At 40.4% G+C, this 19,899-nt stretch overlaps 2 protein-coding genes across 6 annotated transcripts; both read left to right on the top strand.

The window, feature by feature from the left end:
* Positions 1-323: 323 nt before the first annotated feature.
* Positions 324-14,456, top strand: RB195_021162 (uncharacterized protein; the record flags this gene model as incomplete). 5 transcript variants are annotated; one of them, XM_064207761.1, is made up of 42 exons in its annotated part: positions 324-371; positions 452-598; positions 658-778; positions 895-959; positions 1,041-1,292; positions 3,260-3,859; positions 4,416-4,491; positions 4,562-4,699; positions 5,378-5,442; positions 5,515-5,595; positions 5,703-5,977; positions 6,118-6,294; positions 6,355-6,465; positions 7,440-7,537; positions 7,624-7,726; positions 7,824-7,934; positions 8,003-8,140; positions 8,416-8,551; positions 8,606-8,689; positions 8,965-9,168; positions 9,234-9,346; positions 9,711-9,785; positions 10,128-10,207; positions 10,264-10,434; positions 10,490-10,659; positions 10,723-10,941; positions 10,998-11,183; positions 11,246-11,335; positions 11,403-11,518; positions 11,575-11,664; positions 11,720-11,887; positions 11,994-12,083; positions 12,153-12,309; positions 12,361-12,449; positions 12,623-12,794; positions 12,876-13,028; positions 13,106-13,180; positions 13,460-13,582; positions 13,655-13,768; positions 13,837-13,978; positions 14,049-14,171; positions 14,374-14,456. In XM_064207761.1, 42 exons carry the CDS (start codon positions 324-326, stop codon positions 14,454-14,456), a joined length of 5,829 nt encoding a protein of 1,942 aa, XP_064063642.1. The 5 variants fall into 5 exon arrangements, with proteins under 5 accessions (XP_064063642.1, XP_064063640.1, XP_064063641.1 ...); XM_064207763.1 differs by lacking the exon at positions 9,711-9,785 and having other exon boundaries at positions 13,499-13,582; XM_064207762.1 differs by lacking the exon at positions 9,711-9,785.
* Positions 14,457-15,729: 1,273 nt separating this feature from the next.
* On the top strand, positions 15,730-17,581 carry RB195_021161 (uncharacterized protein; the record flags this gene model as incomplete). Its single annotated transcript, XM_064207758.1, has 10 exons — positions 15,730-15,793; positions 15,869-16,013; positions 16,100-16,181; positions 16,274-16,351; positions 16,419-16,556; positions 16,617-16,697; positions 16,772-16,915; positions 17,190-17,290; positions 17,353-17,433; positions 17,500-17,581. 10 exons carry the CDS (start codon positions 15,730-15,732, stop codon positions 17,579-17,581), a joined length of 996 nt encoding a protein of 331 aa, XP_064063639.1.
* Between the last annotated feature and the right edge of the window lie 2,318 nt (positions 17,582-19,899).

The following is a 19,899-nucleotide window of genomic DNA, read 5'->3' as shown; positions in this document are numbered from 1 at the left end:
GTAGAAATATCAGATTACTTGTTATTTTTATGAAGACGTGGAGAGGAGGGGAGAAGTGCTAGTATTTGGACGTCCACTACCATCAAAGTATGAAATTTCGTGCGAAACTAAATCAACTTTTGTAGTATGAAAGAATGAAAGAGACTTGAATAGATGCATATTAATATGATCGATTGTTCTGCGTCGTTATGAAACACTAGAACAATTTTTGATCGGATTGATTTCAATGTACTCCGCAACATTATTCGCGTCGCTTTTTTCTTTAATGTCATTTGTCATTTTATTGTTTTACTCTGCTGTTTCAGTTGGGTTGACTTCAGTGTATGTCGCTCTACTGGGAGCGTGTACTTTCGAATTCACCCACCCAACAGGTTAGGATTTATTTGATTTCGTTTCTAAAAAATTTTCTTTTTATTTTTTCTTATTGACGGCTTTATAAGTGTGGTTTTAGAATGTAGATCATTCTGGATTGAGCGCGTCAACCACGGCTGCTGCTCAACAGAACAATCCATCCACGAATTGGGATTATATTAATCTAGGAAGTGGTCCACCTCAACAACAACACTACCATTGGGGTCAACATATCGGTTCGCATGTGGTATGCTTCCTATATACTTTCTCTTTCATTCTATTTTTCGTTATCATTGCATTCTACAGGAGGGAAATCGCTCCACAGGCTCTCCCGGATATGATCCTTACGGAGCTGCCGTAATGGGAGGCTATCAACAAGCTGCTCAAAATGTTGTCTATCCGTACCAGCAGCAACAACATCATGAAGGTTCGCATACCGCTTTTTTTTGCGTTTCTCTTCTTAGATAATCAATCAATGAAGGGATCTAACTCCTTCATTTTGTTTCCTTTAACGTGATCTAGGAGAGAAATAAACTTTTTAAGCTTCTCCTAATCGTTATGCACATGGTGCGGCTTCTCAAACAAGCATCAATCAGCCTGTTGATCAAGTATGTCATACTATTAAAAATATTTTTGTTATTTAAACCTGGGTGTTGTCCTTATAACTTTTACAAAAGAATGTAATTTAGAATCATTATATTCAACAACAACGGCATCATCAGCAGCAACATCAGCAACAGTTATCTCAACAACACCAATCTCAACAACAACAACAACAACAACAACAACAGCAACAGCAACAAATTTTGCATCAACAACAACAATCAAACCCGACAGCGGTCTCTAACCCTTCGCCAGCAGTAACACAGCAAGCTCAACATACTCTAGTTCCGGCAAGGCAAAATACGCAGTCGTCAAGTCATCAAAATAGATCGGTTGAGGTGGGAACCCGATTTTTTTTCTGTAACATTACACTCTTCGAATAGAGGTTTCCGTTTCATATCAATTTCAGCGCGTTTAGCTTTTTTTTTCAACATTGACTGGGTCTCTTTTAATGCATTTTCAGTGCTTATTATGCTGTTTTCACTTGAGATTTGCATCTATTTATCAGCAGATCCTTTGTAGAAGTATGCATGGCAGCTACTATAGCACTCCGCATAACCTATCCTGGTCATTATATGCATGATGGTAACGTGTTTGATCAAATCGTATCCTTTGTTCGGTACTAAGTAGGTTGCTTGTAGCTGTGCTTACTACTTGAGGTAATACAGCTTTTGTGAGTACTACTTTGACTTTTTTTTACTTCGTGAGGTTTTACGGTGCTTTTATTACCGCTCAATTCTTAACTACGTTACCTAGACTATTGATAAGTTGCTCCTACCCTTTTAACAGTGTAGCACTGTGCCGTACTAGTTATACAATTACATGAAATGAACTGAAGCGATTAGGAGACTGAGAAATTGTAGCGAAAATTTCTCGTAATTCTTAACGCTTTACAAATTACTACTTATGTGTTCTACTGAATCATTAAGCTCTTATCTTATCTTATCTTGAAATTTGACAAAAATACTTTGAATATTGCTAGGAATTGGCTTTAATTGAATGACATCATCATTTTTACATCATATCACCTTGACCTATACATACTGATCTTGCTATAACGACACCAACTATGGACACGAATTCCACGATTTCGGTTAAAAGCAGCATACCCCGAATCTGACGAGGTGAGGGAATCCGCGGCGGTAAAGCTAGAGCTAGGGATTGTGGATTGTGGGATCCCCGGTGGTTCTGCTCATCTCTCCCTGATCGTCATTTAAAAAAACGACGTGGAAGAGGTCGTTTTTTTCCGACGATTTCATCTGCAACGCGCCACCCTTGCGCATGCGTCGCATTCATTTGCGGGCGGTCGAATATCAATAATGTCTTCTCACCAGCATTCAATTGAAACAAATGAATAGGCTATTGAGTGTACCGGAAAGTGTACATGAAGGAGCGTTCTAACGTACCTCGTAGGAAATAAAGCGGTCTCCACGCCGCTTTTTACGACGGAACGGGTAGAGAAGAGTGGAACCATCTCGGTTTCCACAATCCACAATCATAAATCTCTAGCTTTCCACGCGGATTCCCACACCACGTCCGGATCGTGGTATTTGTCATTTAAACTTTAGCCAAATTCAATGACAAAACATTTGAACTACCGTGACGATAGCTCAATGATTAGTGTGTTTTGAATTTTCGATCTAATATAAAAAATTATAGGTGAGGAGGGGTTTTATTTTATTTTATTTTTTTTTACAGTAAACCCACTCCTTTGTTACCTCCGTAATGTTCAGCGCGCTGTACTACTAAATAATTAATTTTGTTAAATTGTTAATTTTTTAAATGTATTGGTCTTGGGTGAGCAATATGCGAGGTTGTCAAGTGAATTTGTCGGCTGTAGTCACGTCAAAACGCCCTAAAGCCTGGTGCCTTTTCGTAAGCAGGAGGACGGAAACCTGCGGTTGCGATCGCATTGGGACCGTCGTTTATTTTGCGGTCCGAGAGGAACCGGCGCTGGTCTCATCGCGTTCACCGGCGCTTCGAACGGCACGGTGGATTTCAAGTAGTGGAGCAGGTATCTTGCCAATGAAGTCGTTTAGCAACCTCGTTTACAACTCACGAGAGAGTTATACATTGCATCATCATATCGATATTTATCAAAAGTTGAATTCGTAATCTTTTAATCTCTGTAGTACTCCCGCTATGATATTTTATCATCCCATACATTACCTTCACTACTGCATTCACAACTACGATTTGTTCGAAATTCATAGCTAATCAGGGTCTGTAACATGTAGGCAAAATTAGTGAACTGAACTCCTCCATAGCCAGTATTACCTCAAACCATTATTTCCCATTGTTTTAGCCTCAGAGTGTAGTACTGCCGCCGCAGCCGCCAACATCGTTCACGCCACCAACATCGCTGACACCGCCGTCCTCGAATGCCCAATCGTGTTCCGAACAGCAATCTGTTCCTCTTGCCGTGATTTCTCCTGCTGTAGCCCTACCGAACTCCACAATTCCTCAACCACATTCATTTCCAACGGTGCCTCCGTTCAATTCACGGTCCAGTCCTCAACAACACCACCAGGGATTCACTGGCACGATTGCAACTTCTACAATTCCACAGGAAACTTGTCCAAGACGAAGTCCCGGCGAGACTTCGTCACGTCGATCCTCGCTCACCTATCTTGCAGTTCAACCTCTGTTATCCGTACAGTCTCCACCGGCAACAGGAGTTGTTACTGATATTGCACGTGTCGGTGATTCCGCCCAAGTGACTCCTGAATCGACATACTCTGTGGATACCTTCGGATCTGGAATTTCATCCACCGATCATCCGACACATCAGCGAGGAGTCAGCTCTTCATCAGGCGGTGCCCAGCAGAGTGCAGCACGAACGGAGGACAACTGGGAAGATGATTGGGAGAGGACGGAACATCCGGATAGAGGCGGCGTCAGAGAGGTATCTCATCCTCACTTCTCTTTACCTTTCACACCGCACTTCCTTGTGCATGTCTTTTAGTTTTTTTATATTTAAGTATTTAGCTGCAGTGTTGTGCTGGTGTTACTAATTTTTGCTTTTTGGCGTGGGCAACTTATTTAGGACTCTGTACATTTATTTTTTCTAAGGGTTCTCTCTCTTTCACAGGAAGATCTTTTGAATTCTGCGTTATTTTGTTTTATTATGGAATAAATGTCAAATTAGGAGAAAAACGCATCCTAAAATCAAATGACAGGTTTATTGATGACATTGTTCGTATTAGCACATATCTCAGAGATCTGTACTTTAGATTTTTGCATTAATTTCCTGGGACTATATTTTTGAGATTCACAGCCATTGTTAGAAAACATGCACCGATCGTGACAAAGTAATCAATTCAGTTACAAGTAATCTCAAGCAAAATGATACAAATTGTTTTTGAAAATACGTCATTGATTTGTTGCCACCACCACGAACAAAATTAGAAGTCCAGATTATTAATTTTTTCCTAATTTTAGAGTTCTTATGAGTTCTTCAGATTACGCCGAGCGACGCTGCGAGCCAAACTCAATCGGAACCACCTGGATATCCATCAAGTTTTCCAGATACACCATGTGCGGATATAGGCGTTTGTTCATCACTGTATTAGTTGTTGTGTTTGATATAGGTTATTGATTGATTCAGGCGCGACTAGAGAGGGTTCGGTGGCACTAGCAACAGATAATGACACTACACCTCATCGTAGTGAACCTGGCTCGGATGTGGTGAGGGTAGCTCCTGTTTCAACTGCATCCCCACCGGTTGTTGGAGTGCCAAGATACGGTAATTAGTGACTTGATCCTTTTTAAGATTGATTTAAATTCGCTCAAGCAAATCATTCTTCCCATATTTGGTTGGTGGACCAGAGCCACTTCTGTTCGTTGCCATTAGAGCACAATAAACACATACGTGCGTAGGCGGCGCAGAGAGCTGAGAGGGTGCATGACAGATAGGGAAAGTGAGTTGCTGCAATGCGTCGCGGTCGCACGGGGAAAAGTAAGTAAGGATGGTTAACGGATTGGTCTAAGTTGTTCACATGCAGTATACATGAAGAGAACAAGCTGCTCAAAGATATTGGAAGTTGCGCTTTCCCAGTATCTTCCGGAATAATTGGTGTGGACATTAATTGACTGTTCCTCGCTGAGCAGTTCACTTTCAAGTCTGTGAATTTGTCGCGTAGCTACATATCAGTCACATCGTCGAAACAGTTTCACACTATGGCTTGTTATTTCTACCAAGGAGTACGATCGCTCGCTGCTTATTAATTTTTATGCAGGAGAGGTATTGTGTGGAGAAGAAAACAAATGGGAAACATTATTTTCCGTAGATGCTCCCCTCATTTAAGATAACAAATTGCTTCTTGATAATCAAACTGATAGTCTCTATCCAGTTTAATGGATTTTGTCACAATCTATCATCTTTATGTGTCACAAAGTCAACTTTCAAGTTCTCTTCTTCTAGAAGATGCCAGTCGATCTCAAGATCATGTGCCGGCTGTTGCTCAGGTTGCTCCGTTACGACCAGAGGTAGATCTAAAGCTTTCAAAATGTATCGAGAATTTTGGTGATTTTCTCGTCCTGTATCCTGCTTTCTTACAGCCAGAATCAATGCAAACTGTGCCACCTCCTGTAGCCCTTGCACCAGCTGTTCAAATGCCATCACAAGTTGACGGAGTGACGGTGAGTGTTTTGGTTCCCTCCATTCCACATTGCTAAGTTCACATCACTACCGTGATTTTTACGGGAACACCAGCCTGTTGTAGTCTCCAAACTATGATTTACTTTAGACAAGTACATCTTACTCTGAACCCGTTGACTCTTCGACTCAACTTCAAATGAACGATGATGAACAAACACAAGAAGACGATCCTGATGTGTCTGTTGCTGTTGGCGTTCCCTCAGAGTCTAACACTCAAAGCTCCGAAAGGACGCAGGAACCACTCGCTGCCACGCCTGAGCCCAGGACTGCAGAAAGTGTTCTAAGTCCGGTGACTGTTCAAGCGACAAGTACTCCAATGGGTCCCGAAGAAACGAACAAAGATGCGAAGACCATATACCCCAGGTACACGTGTTTAGAATTTTACAGTCATACGATGTTTTCAATATCTTTCTAAACATAGTGCAGTTATTTGATATTTGCCACAGAATTTCCTCGTGTACATTTCGGCCTGATCGATTAAAGCCATGTTTTTTTTTTTGAAGGATTGAAGACCGCGAAACTTCTAGTAGAGAATGCGAGGATCATCAAAATCAAGCGAACCCCCATTCTGCATCAGCTGCAGCAGCCGACCAGAGCGACAGCACTACCGGCTCTCTTTCCACCAGGAATGGTCCGGAACGACGAAGTGTTCAGAGCCGCTACAAGAAATTTAAGGAGCAGTACGTGGCAACATTTGCTAGATCTTGCGCTTAATACTATGTATAGGTTCTTTTTTCTAGCTTCTCTGGTATTATGGGTCGTTTGGATCAATATCGAGTCGAGCCATCCCGAAGCGAATTCCGATCGTCATCGCGAACAGGAAATCCACTCATGGCGAACGCTGCGAATAGGTCTGCAGCAAATATTTAAAGGATTCGTGCTGACATTTCATATGCAACAGAGCTTGAGAGGATGCTTATATTTCTATTCGTCCCAATCTCTGATTTTCCTACCTGCTTCTGCGTTGCAAACGTCGATAAACGTTATAGGATAAAGAAATTGGTATTGATCAACCCCTTTAGGATTCGCAAACACGTCCTACTTTAATTCAGAATCTTTCAGAGGATTTAATGTTAATGAAATCACATGCGATCGTTACAAAAACTTAACGATTTCCTTGTCCCTTCGCGTTCCCGTCTGCTACCAATTAATCGGCCCCGATAGAATGAATGAAAAGCTTGGTTGCGCAAGGATGATTTCAGAACCATCGACAGTCCGGTTGCATTACACTCGCCTTAATAGAGATAGTGGTCCCATTAATATAGCACTTAAATACAATTGCAAGCACAAAATTAATTTGCGATTTTATAATGTGCTTATTTCGTGCTTGTCTAGACATTGATTTATTCAAGAGAATTTAGCACTCACGTTGAAATTAAATGATTGACATCATAAAATTCAGAATTCTTGTTCCTCTAATATATTTTCAGTATTATTTCACTATGCAACAAGAAATTAGAATGTTTAACTTTCTTGGTGCGTTCGATCAATACATGGCTTAGGGGAGTCGCGCGCGAGCTCGGCGCGGCCGTTCCGCTCGCGAGTAGCGCAGTCCGGCTGCAAAGCCTCCCAGTCGCGCCCGTTAGCTGCATCCATGCATCGTCCACTCTATTCGTCAGGGATGTACATCCAGAACAAGCGCAAAAACTATCGAAGACGACATTTGAGACTAGCAAGAGAAGTTGTACCGAGCAGTAGCACCAGCAGCGACGAATTTATCCCCAGTGATATCCCAACAGACTACCTCTCAAGGCCGCACTCGCCAGCGTATTATTTCTTTTCTTTTTTCTTTTCGTTTATTTCGAATTTCTTTATTATTTTACAGCTATGGTCGTCGTTCCGTTTTGGCAGTAGCAAAAAATCACGGAACTCAAGGTCGTTCTGGTGCTACTTCCATGTTGTACAACAGTAAAACTGAAGAAGGTCTGCGAAAGTTTTCTTTCTTTAGTGATCGTCGTGTTTTTTATTCACGTTCAATTTGAATGTGTGATAATCGTTGTATATTTTAGGTAATGACTCCTTGTTTTCACATCCGGATCCCCTTTTGAATTTGTCGTTTGACTCAAATCGTCCTGCTGTTTACGGTGATGATTTCGTGGATGCAGCGAGACGGTGCGTGTACAGAATGTTTCTTATTAGAGTTGTAGCTAGTTTTCCTTTCGTTTGTTGGCCGTTTTCTTCACCTTGATTGCTATTTTATTTTGTGAAGGTCGCGGCTGAGCCGTCTTAGCCGTCCCAGCAGTCGAGCAAAACCTGAGTATTCTGAGGGTGTCGAACAGCATGAACCTAGAGCTTACACAGCATCGAAACCATATCCTGGGTATTACATATAACAGTATTTTTTTTTCTTTACATTCACTTTTTGAAGTTAAAACGTGAAATTTGCAGACATTATCCTTCTGGCCGTCGGTCAGCACATGGTTCTATGGGTGCTAATCATCCTCAGGAATACTATGTTCAACAGTCGCATATGTACAAAGAACGCCGTCGGCCGTTATCATCGTATGATGCGAGAGCTATGGAAAGGTAATGTCGAAATGAAAAATAATTTAAGAAAAAAGAATGAAAACTTAAACTAACTAATTTGTTCGATCAGTTTTGAGTACCATTTGTTTTATCGCTCGCACAGTTTATTAGTTGTTGCTAAGTCGAATTGTTCATTACTGCATTTTCCCGTAAAATATGTCTGTTTTTTTTTTTCTTTTTTTTGCACACGCAATTCCTTACATTGCAATTGTGAACGCTATTCTTTTTTTTTTGCTCACTTCGTCTTTTTTTAAACGTTCTCTTCATCTCTCTAGATTCCAACGATCTGGTGGACGATATGGTTACTATGACGCTTATGATGATGCTCATAGCAGTGTGTCTGAGGGAACTGATTCTGATGATCCGGAGAGAGGAGACAGCGAAGAGGAGATGAGGAAATATACCCGAAAAGTAGATATTTCCTTTGTGATTATGTTTAATGCTCTATACTATTATCTGTTCCAGGGACGATATGCTCCTGGTGAAGCCTTGGATCCCTTCACCATCGGCGAGGAGATGTACTATTTTGGTGCTATCCATCTCGATCAGGTTTGTTTATTGTATTATTATCCTCCGTACTTACGACTTCTAATTCTTCTTACTTCTTCACAACTGCTCTTCTTTTTATTCATTTTGCTTATCAAACTAGATATTGTTAAGGATGTTAAGGTAGGTAGGGATGGGTACATACGGAAGGTGGAGTTCCAGAATCTGATCACTTTCTCAGATTCTCTTGTTTTATGAAGTAGAACCCATATAAATGCGTAGAGTGGAAACAGTTAGTGAATGGATAGTGTTTGCTGGACCAAACTCTTTTCTTTCAGGCCCGTGTTCGCTCAATTCTCGTCAACGAACCTCCACCACCCGAGTATCACCGACTGCCACCGATTGAGAAGGCTGCCTATTTATTTTATGTGGCTGTTTACAAAAAACAATACAACGATTTGGGCGATTTCCATCGCAAGTTTAATCGCGAGTACTTCAAATACACTTGCGATGGTGACCCCGACAATATGGCACTATGGAAGGTAGCGTATTAGGTTATCTATTTTTCCCCGTTATTTTTTAGAGTTCAACAATTTGATGTGTGCAGATATGCAAGTCTATGCAAGAAGAATATCTCACGAAGAAGCTGGCCGAATCACAGAAAGCATACGAAGCTAGTCAACGCCAGTTGTTCAGCGATGAACGGGAAAGTGTGGATGGGTAAGTGATAATGTTGCAATTGTTGTCTGTTGAATTTACCTACAGTTTCTGATTGTGCTGACTCAGTAACGAAGCGACAAAAGCTAGAATGGTTCCTTCTATCTGGCTTGAAATAGAGGTGGCTGTTCACGTCTCTATCCTTTCAATCTCATGATTGTTAGGGTAGTCATCTTTTCTCGCCTATAATAAACTCTATGGTGATTCGAAAACGACTCCTTGAACAGGAACAGATTTTTGTTGAGGTGAACCCATCGCATATGGCTACAAGACACACTAACCGATTAAAAGTCAGCAATATAACGTTGTCGAATCTAGTCATATTTATTATACTTTAGCCAAATTATATTTATTCATAATTGTTAAGAAAAAATCCCGACTTTGTCCCCCTCGGGGAGAGACCACGGCGTCTGATTTTGAGAACTATTTCTGCTCCATCTTTGTAAGTTCATTCAAAGTCTATGAATAGCGGTGTTTCTGATAGGATGGAAAGGATTTGTACCATTCTGTCGAGACGAGTTCTTTTTCGAAGAACCACGTATCTGATTGTTGATAATAAGCGCAAATGTGCGCTTTTTGAGAAATGCTACTTGAAGGAAAAATCTATCGACACAGTTTTAGTTATCGACGCAAGGTATGGATCCGTCCTTCCTTTCGCTATCTTGCCAGTTTTAATGTGTCCTCTGAATATTGTATCTTCTTGATAAGTTCACATGCTTGGGTTCCTCTGTTTGGGTACTTAAATAGGTTATTCGATCATATCCTATCACTTTTCTGTTTTCAGCATGAGTGAAAGGGCCAGCATGGATGAAAATCACGATGACCGAACTTCAGACATTCTGAGCATAGAGTCTAGCCAGCGAGGTAATTGCTTCAGATTCATTGGTTGTTCTTATTTTTTTTTCATGGTTCACTTTAAGCTCCTCTAAAATATCGCGTGCCACATGCATTTATCACGTTCGGTGCTGGCGGGAAAATGGTGAAGGTCCATCCGGATTTGTCCGTGTCGGTTGTACAGATCGATGACATCAAGACAGCGCTTACTGATTCTCACACGATGCGTCTGATTGATTGCGCCCAAACATTCAAAGGTTTTGTGAATGTTTTTTTTTTTCTGCTGGACTGATATCCTCATTCCATTTCTAGGTCCGCTCCTCATTGGCCAAACTCCAACTCATTCTGTTCGCCTGTACATTGAACGCCAAATTAAACGTATTAAAAGTTGTGAGGTCGCCTCTGAGAATCCACGTGATAATGACGTCATCGATTGTTTGTTGATTTGGCAGTTGCTGGGCATTATCGTGCAACAGCAGGGTGTACGTGCTTCTACCTCAAAGTTTTTTTGGTGCAGGTTACTGTATAATTCATTTTCTTTTCAGCGGGTGACAGGGCCAGATGTTGCTCGTCTTCTGGTGGAGATTGGATCTGCTCCATACAGAGAAGCCTCTTCTACGCACCACCATCATTCTCATCGAGAAAAGAACAGCACACCAACGGAGAGCGCGTCCACAGCCATCTCTACCATGCGAAACCATGGGCATTCAGATAATAAGGCTTATGATCGATTCACCGAGTTACTTCTTGGAGGACACGTTTGTGTAAGTAGCACTTGAAGCAAATTGAGGTTCATTTCCTAAGCGAATACTTTATTCAGGAAGCGATCGAGAGTGCGATCCGTGATGGGCTGTATGCCGATGCTATGATTCTGGCTAGGCGCTTATTATCGAATGACGTAGCAAAACTTATCGAAATCGAGGAGCGATTCCTTGCCACCAGACCGCAATATAATCCTGTAGTGACACTCGTCTCAGTAGCTACCAAGAAACATGTCCCGATTCTTGTAAGTTTTTGGATACTTGGATTTTCTTCAGAAGGAGATCAGTAAGTGTTTTTCTACTGCAGATGAATCCCACCAGCGATGACTCGGGATGTTGGCGGACACATGCCGCGATTGTCCTTGCAAATCTTTCCACTCAAGAAGCTATGGAGTCTGTATGTTCCTTATCCTGTACATTTTGTTGTGAAATGCCTTTCAATACACCGCTATTATTCGTTACAGGTTTACGACCTCGGGAAGGTTCTTGCGAAGAGGGATTATAATAACGCAGCAGATTTTTGCTTCTTGGCTGTTGCTGTATTGGCCGGGGTTAACCCATTCAAGACACTTGAAGCAAAGTAAGTCCAGAAATTAATCATTCCTCTAATTTGGAATTCCCTGATAATCGTTTCAGCCCCGATGATGGAGTGTCACGTCAGCATATTACGTTGATCCATAGTGGACTTCCGGATGATGAGTACGAAACGATGCAGTGTCGTTATGGGTACGTGCATACCCGTTATTTCATTTGTCAAATAACGTTAGATTTTCAATCTCAGCTTCTCCCTCACGGATCTCCATGCCACTGAAATTTTCGATTACGCCATACGACTCTCTGATGCCAATGCATATTCTCCACTTGGCGAATCTGTTGAGTATCAAAGAAGACGCATACAGTACGCGCACCTCATAGCGGAATTTGGAGGCTTTGCCACGGATGCATTCAGGTCTATTCCTGCGAAATTCCACATTTTCCATTGATACTGCTACTTTATAGACAATATTTGTAAATCATTTGTCGATTCATTGTATACCTTGTCTGCATTTCTGTAGATACTGCATGGAAATAGCTCGTTCCATCTGGAACTACTGTCATCTACTGTCTACGCGAGAACTTGTAGAACTTTGTGACTTAGCTGATAGGTAAGGAGTCAGAATTCTTAGGTGACTAGTTTTGTCTCGATTCTGATCAGTTCTGCGGTCTTACTTTAGATTACGGTTCGCTGCATCCGCTGGTGATTGGGAAACGTCGTGGATTCCTAGCTTGCGTGCCATGATCCAACAGAAGGAACAGTGTCAATCTAGCGAAGTGCCACACACAGATACTTCAACAACTCAGCAATCAGCCCCACCTGTTCCACACTCTCCTGTACGCGTTTTTTCCCACAGTTTATTTCCTTTCCGAATCCTAACGTTTCAGTATGAAAACACGCAAACCAGCACCCAACCTGATGTACGTACAGAGGAAGCTATCACGGCTCCTGAGCCGGAGCTTTCGTCAACACGAAGGTCAGTGGCATATGGAGTTATCTTTTTTTGAAACTGTAGAATGAAGTAGAATTTGGTGTTATTATTGAAGCTATATATGCGCATATTCTGCGGTAGTAGCCATAGAATCAAGTGTTTGAGGTCACCAGCAAATGAAGGTTTTGTCTTCTCACCTAACGCTTACCCTGATTCAGGTCGAGAACTGAATCGCTTGCCGCCGAAGCTCGCGACTGGCATGCTCAACGGCAAGATCCTCTTCAGATGAGTCCAGTAGCGCCTCCATCTGTCGCGAACTCTGCGATGGAAGACAACGATGGACCTGTTTCACGTTCGCGTACTCAGAGCAATGCCAGCCAGCAAGTATATGTAAATAATTTGAATTTGTTGATAGTTAATAGAAAGCATAATCATATATTGATGCGTTTAACAGAGTTATACCTCTTATAGACAATTGATCCATATTCCGCTGATGCGTATTCACCTCTCACAATGTCATCACATGTAGCAGCAAGACGACAAGGGAGCATGGATGAAGCATTCACCAATTCGGATGACACCAGCGTACGTTCAACAGCGGAGAGTACACCCGTTCGCACTATGGTGAATATTTGTTTTGACCTTTTCATTATTGTTGAATTATTTGTAAAAAAAAATGATGCCAATCGGTTCTGTTTTAGAATCAACATGCTGAAAGTGTATCGCCGGTCCCACCACCAATGCCGGATCTTTCTCATACTCCTCAAATGACTGTGGTATGGTTTCAGATTTTCTTTTTTCTTCTCAAATCGAGTAGTTCAAATTGTTATTTGTATTTTTAAAAGCTGCATTACTGTGAATAGCACCTTCACTATGTTTATAAGTTCAATTTCGGAACAGTAGCTGAATTTTACTGATTCTAACAGTGTCTGTTTGAATTGAATGGTGCAATGGAACATACATTAATAGTCAGTAGAATTTATTTCCCTTGTACCTTCTTTTTTTGCATTATATTCAAAAATCACTGGCTTTTCTTAACATATCTTTTTTTTAAGCCTCCACAAATGTCACAAAAGGTTACACATCTTTCTCAGCCTCAACCTCAAACTCAAGCTCAATCTCAGCCGCGAGCTACACCATCTTCGCAACCGAACGGATTACCGGATTCGAATCTTAAAGTTCTAATTCACCAATACAAAGAATTTATTACAAATCGTTTATTTTGTTCCCGAATAATTCGGTTTTTCTAGAAGAGCAGCTCCAATCAAGGGTCTAAGGGATTTTTCGGAAATATGAAGGAGAAATTATTGAAGGCTATTCCTAGTGGAAACGAAATGATATTGCCTGATGATAGTAAACCTACGGTGAGTTGAAATCCTCCATGTATATGGTGGTAGAAATTGCGTCAGTTCTCAAATTTAATGTAACGCAGATTGTTTGGGATCCCGTAAAAGGCCGATACGTGGGCGCTGGCGTTGAGGAAGAGACGGCAGCTGCCCCGCCACCTAAAATGGATAGCCTGGCCACTAACAACTCCAGTTCGGGTGGACTCCGTGCTGCTCGTACAAGCGGAGGTAATCTTGGCGATGTCTGCTGTTAGAACTCATCACTTTTTCCAGAGATTTCTACTGTATATCATTTCAGGTTCTCGATATTTCAATCCTTTGAATCAGGCAGCAACGAATGGTGCTGCTTCACCAACACCAGCTGCGCCAATCACGGCCATGCCAGTTCCTACACAGTTCGGATTTATTCCTACTATGCCTGGTAAGTCCTGCAAATTATCGGTTTTTGGTTTTTGAAAGTTGAGCGACAAGCTATTGATGATGGCTTCGTTACTCATTTTTGACCCGTTAGTTTTGGTTTACCTTTGCAAGAAAGTTGTGTTCCACATCTACTCTTTCTGCATCATATATAGAAGTTAATTTACATCACATTAGTTCAATTATAACTCTATTATATTTTTCAGATGATGCTAGTGATTCGGTAGATCCATTCAGCGGCCAAGCGAATCCGACTGTGCATGGAGTAGAAGTTTCTCCGGCACAGTGATGTTAGCTTGGATTCAAACTCACCCCTTCGAAGGATTGTCAACGTCGAAGTTGAAAACAGGTGGAGAATCACATACTAGTCGATCCTCCTCACTCTGTGAAATTTGACGTTTGGATAATCGAAACACCGCTTGGGTGTTGGGTTAGTTCTGTGCTGAGTTCTCTCGAAATGTTAGTAAACGAAACTATATACGTATCGCTTATCAGTGAAATCTGCTCTATTTTGTCTGATTTCGGATCGTGTCATCTTTTTTGCCGTTGGTACTAGATTTTTTTTCTTATTTTTTTCTGGGTGGTGTCAAGGTTGACGGTGTGACTTGTGGTTCTTCTAGGCAGGTTGTTAATTCCTCGTAGGGAGGTATCGTGATGATGAGTTTCATTTCTACACAAATGCCAAGGATGCAACTGATTGTGATCGTTACGGCCGTACTTGTACGATACGGTTGTATTAGCTGAATTAATAATATTATTTGTTCATGAATTGTTTGTTGTTATAGTGAGAATAAATTATATCATGGTTTTGGTCCTAGGCACATCTTCACTCTCCTCCTTCGTGCTATTGCTCTCTTACGTTTTTCGAGTACAGTTTCCCTTAAATAAAATATGAGCTTTGTGATAAAACTGTGAATACTTGATTGGATTTGATGTTTCCATGAATATTTACATTCCTACGTGTGGAGGATAAATTGTGGAGTTTTGCACCACTACCGGAGAAAGATGAAAAAAGACGAGGTTTCCAGAAAAAAGTCTTTAAGTTATTTATAATTGTGAGTTTGACATCCTGGAAGCTGAGGGAGTGGCCGCGATATCCTGGTAAATCGGTATTATTCGCAGCATTTAGTCATTTTCAGTCCTGATGTAATATCCTTGATAAGAAGTTAGTCTGGTAGGAAATTACCACCATCGAAACTTAAGTTAGCTAAGCACTCATGTGAGAAATGTTTTTTCTGGATCATTGTTCGTGCGTGAGCCTTACAATTAATTTATGGAGACGAATTCGGATTGTTTGATGGTTTTGCTCTGTAATTGCCGAAGGCGAGAATCACTTAGTAAGCCTTTGTGGGAAATTTTAGAATTCTACATTTATTTATTTTCGACAGTTGTAGAATTAAATATATTCAAAAAAAAAACTAGTAAACTGTCATACCTTGCCTACTATACTTTAGCTATGGGAAGGATAAATAGGATACGAGAAAATTTAACTGATATAGATTTAAAATCGTAGTCGAAAAGTTTTGGAGGTGTTACTGTAACTGTAAGGATTTTGTTTCGGTATGGGAAGCAGCAGTGCGCAAGCATCTCAGCAATACGAAGGAGTATTACAACGTAGTAACAACTGTAAGTATTCTCTTATTCTTCTATCAATACCATGTTATTTTCATTAATAGTCTCTTTTATGCATTTTATGTGTAGGTCTTGTTCTTCTTCGGCAACTGAGAAATCGTGTAACACGCCTTCATAATCTTCTTTTTCACTCATCACCTCCAACGAGAGAGACATGGCACGCATATTTTCGAAGAATAGACCGAGTGGATAAGGAATTCCGAGATTGTTTCGAGTAAGAAATTGTTTATTTGTCCTTTTGACTTGCATCTTCAAAAAAAAAAACATCAAAATGTGATAACTCAATATGTATTTGTACAGTAATCTTGAAAGTTATGCGAAAGGACTACCTAATCAACTACCTCAAATTGAACCTCTCAATCGACTAAGGGCAGTATTTCAGGTATGTGTTCACTTAAAATGAGCATAAGAAAACCATTTTGCGGATTTTTCTATGGCTTACTGGACAAGATTTGTTGTTTTTTTTTTTCATAGGAGGAACAACAGGATGTACAAATCATGGAAACCGTAGAGTCTATGATTGATTGTGAGAATTGGAATGAAGGGAATTTCGTAAGCTAAATTTCATTTTCTTAGACTAAGAAGAAATTTCTATTCTTTTCACAATAATTTTTTAAAGCAAACATACGTGTACTTGGGCGAGTTTTTGCGACTTCAACGTCGCCGTCCCTCATGTATTGTCCCTCGGCCTCTGTCATGCTCACATTGGGCAACTGGTATGTCACCTCATGCACAGTTTGAGACAGCTTTTGCTCAGGTATTTGTGGTTTTTTATCGACAACTATTTTTGACCATACCATAACGGCTTTTTTTTCAGTTCCAGAAAGAGTTATTGAAGAATAAAACGGGGATATTTCCAACATTCCTTGAACGAACGGCCGTGGGAAGCATTGTTGAGGTTGGAACTGTTCAGACACTATTAAATTCTCTCTTCAATTCACTGGTTAATGCCTGCTTATCCTTTGTTTTCAGTTGCGATTTGGTGTTCTCTTTGAGAAGCAAATTGTTTTCACTCAAAAAATGTTGATGGTAGAAAATGCCGGTGTTATTGAGCAAATGTTATTTGTTGCTCCACATGAGGAATGGTCATTTTACACAGATCTTGGCGAGAAAAGGGTGAGGAATATGAGTTCAAGCTTTAGTTTTGTTTGCCAGTTCAACACTTCTTTTATTTAACTGCGTTTTCTGCTGCCCGTTACTTTACACTAACGCATCAAATTTTGAAATCGTTTTTGCATTTCCGGCCACTCTTCTAGCTGCTTATTCAGCGAAATAAAAAAATCATACGGCGTAGTTCTGTACCTGTTAACTGACGTCAAAAGATTATTAGATATCAGTGAAGAACGCTCGGAAAGCTCCTTGCTTATTTTTCTTTATGGATTTACTTTAGGTAGATTTGACTAAGCCATCTCAGTACATTGTATATCAGAAACTCACCACTCAGGCGAATCTTCACTTAATGCAAACCATAAACACACAGGAATTCCGATGGTAAGTTCTGACCCAGCAATTTACTCGAATTTTTTTAATAGCTGAATTTAATTTGTTTTCAGGACTGCCCAAACGCTTCACCAACTCAGTAGCGCATTCGGGAAGTTCCAGCATGTGTTTGAGGCAACTTGTAGAAATTGCAAGTGAGTATGAGCCACGTGAATGGGCTTCGTAGAGCTTTCAATTTTGACGTAAATAGTTTACTTCAGAAAAGTTATGAAAGATTTCCTTCCTCCACTCATCTTCGACTTCCGCAATTTGAAAAACGCGCTTCACGAGACGTGCCGATAAATCGACTAGGGGAACTTCATCTGTATCATGTGTTAGTTGTTTTCGATTACTTAATGGAGTTGGTCCCTGATCGAAACGCTGATTGTTGTGATCTTCTTCTTGATTTGATCTTGGCTGAGCGTTAGTGAAAATACTACCTGTTTTCATTTTCACCACTTGTAATTCCGCCTTCTATTTGAGAATTTTTCGTTTGTATGCTCTTTGGCGATATTTTTTCCTGTATTTATTTAGTTTGTACTTCTGAAGCGCATGGTTTTTTCATCTTTCGAAGTTGCTGCGATGTTGTTCAAGTATGGGTAAAGTTGATTTCGTTTTTTGGTTATCCTAGGTCCGAGATTTTAGGATGCGTTTTCAATATTTGATGAGATGTGCTATTTCATACCATGGATCTTATCTACTTTGTATTTAGTATCTGTATACAAGAAACTTTCAAAAAATAAAGAGGCACAATCTGTTTGTTTGAAAACACTGGGAGTACACATCGCATCGGCATCATATTATTACCACTGTCAAGTATAATATGGTAGTAATATGGTATATGTAATAGTTATTGTCAAATAATTTCTTTTCTCTTCCTTCCCTCTAGCATTCCAGAAGAATATCTTCGCTCTCGGTATCATCCACGGTGCTGATCACGCCTTTTCACAGCGCACACAACATTTTCTTTGAATTCAATGTGAATAACGATAGTTCTTTCGACATCACTAGCCCTGTGTACAGTACCCAACGACATATGAGTAATGCCAGATCCTTACTTCCTTGGAAACGAAGACGCTTTTATGTTGTGTACACCACGCTCCTTGTGAAGAGTGTCATTAAAATCTATAGTTTTTACTTATTCCATTCTATTCTATTCTATTTTTTCTTTGTAATTGCAGTGAATTAAAATAATTAAACATGTAATAGTGTGATTCTCCTCAGATGATACCTAGAAGTTAACAAAACTCTTTTTTAAATATGGATACAGTCGGCGTTTGGGAAGCTTATTCTCCGAATAATCATTTTCCGTCATCAATGGAACGACGAGGATTTGAAGCGTGAATTTCTACAGTGTAAGAATATCCAGTACAAATATCGAGGCGAAAACATGTTGAACATGCGTATTTTCAGGAAAGAACAGGCTTATGAATAAATGCAAATGAAATAAATAAGAATAAAATAAGTAAAATAAACAAATAAATTCAAATGCTAGAAAACGATAGGTGTGCGAGTAGTTAAAGGCATCACCCCACGAATCTGGGGTGGTACGGATTTCAGGTGGACTACTCGTATACGGGATCGTAGATTATGGAGAGAAGGGTGATTCTGTCCATGTCTTCCTACTTGCCGTAAAAAACGGCCAGAAGATGCGGCTTCGAGCGTTCCGGGACGTTATTTTCTACAACGAGTTCGATTGGAGCGCGCCAGCGTTGTGCACACGCCTCATCTTCTGGGCCGTTTTTTTTTTACGGCAATTAGGAAGAAATGGACGGAATCACCCTCCTCCCATAATCTAAGACCCCGCATAGGCATGACCCACCTAAAACCCGCACCACCCCAGAGATTCGTGGAGTGATATCTTTAAATAAACTGCCGATGGACAACTACGGAATATTAAGGCTTCTTCAACTGAAGTGCTGAAGTAACCTTTAAATTCGGAATTCTGTTGACGGCGGTGAAATGCCGGAGAAGTCCGGAGACGGGACGAAGACTGCAGCAATAATCAATATCGAAGTCCAACTGTATTCATTTCGTACGAGAATTGTTCAAGATGGAATGATGAAAAACGTCCGTGATGAATAAAGTTTCTTATAAGTGAAAAACTCGCATTAGAACCTACATACCCAGCGGTAGCATCTGCTACGAGAGCGGTACAGTTTTAATTCTTTTTAGTTCAGTTTTAATTAGACTGATTAATTATCAGTCTGTAGATCCCAAGTATTTTGAGAATAAAAACATCTGTGTAAGCTAAAGGCCTTGACGTTGAATAAAAATTAAAAAGAAATCTAGTGAAGATTAATATCCTGTACAAATATGTCGTAACCTCACGTAAATAGGCTCCCCATATTTGATCTACCGCCAATCAATTCTGTTCATCGCTTGTTCGCATTGATTTTAACAACACTTCTTTCTGGCTATGTTCACATTTTTCTATGGATATCGTAGCGAAGCTATATCATTCATTAGGTATTGTTTCAAATGTAGAATTATCATCGTAGATTCATTATGACTTCTATTATGTGGTAGATCGTATCTTGATATTCAGGATGCATAGTTTAATCAAGGATTATGTCGATTGTTCTAGAGTTTGCATCATGTTACCACCATTCTTATCTTTA

Source organism: Necator americanus, chromosome X, assembly GCF_031761385.1.
Source record: "Necator americanus strain Aroian chromosome X, whole genome shotgun sequence".
Taxonomy (NCBI): domain Eukaryota; kingdom Metazoa; phylum Nematoda; class Chromadorea; order Rhabditida; family Ancylostomatidae; genus Necator; species Necator americanus.
Note: the sequence above shows the minus strand (reverse complement) of the source record. Positions and strands in the feature narration are given on the sequence as shown.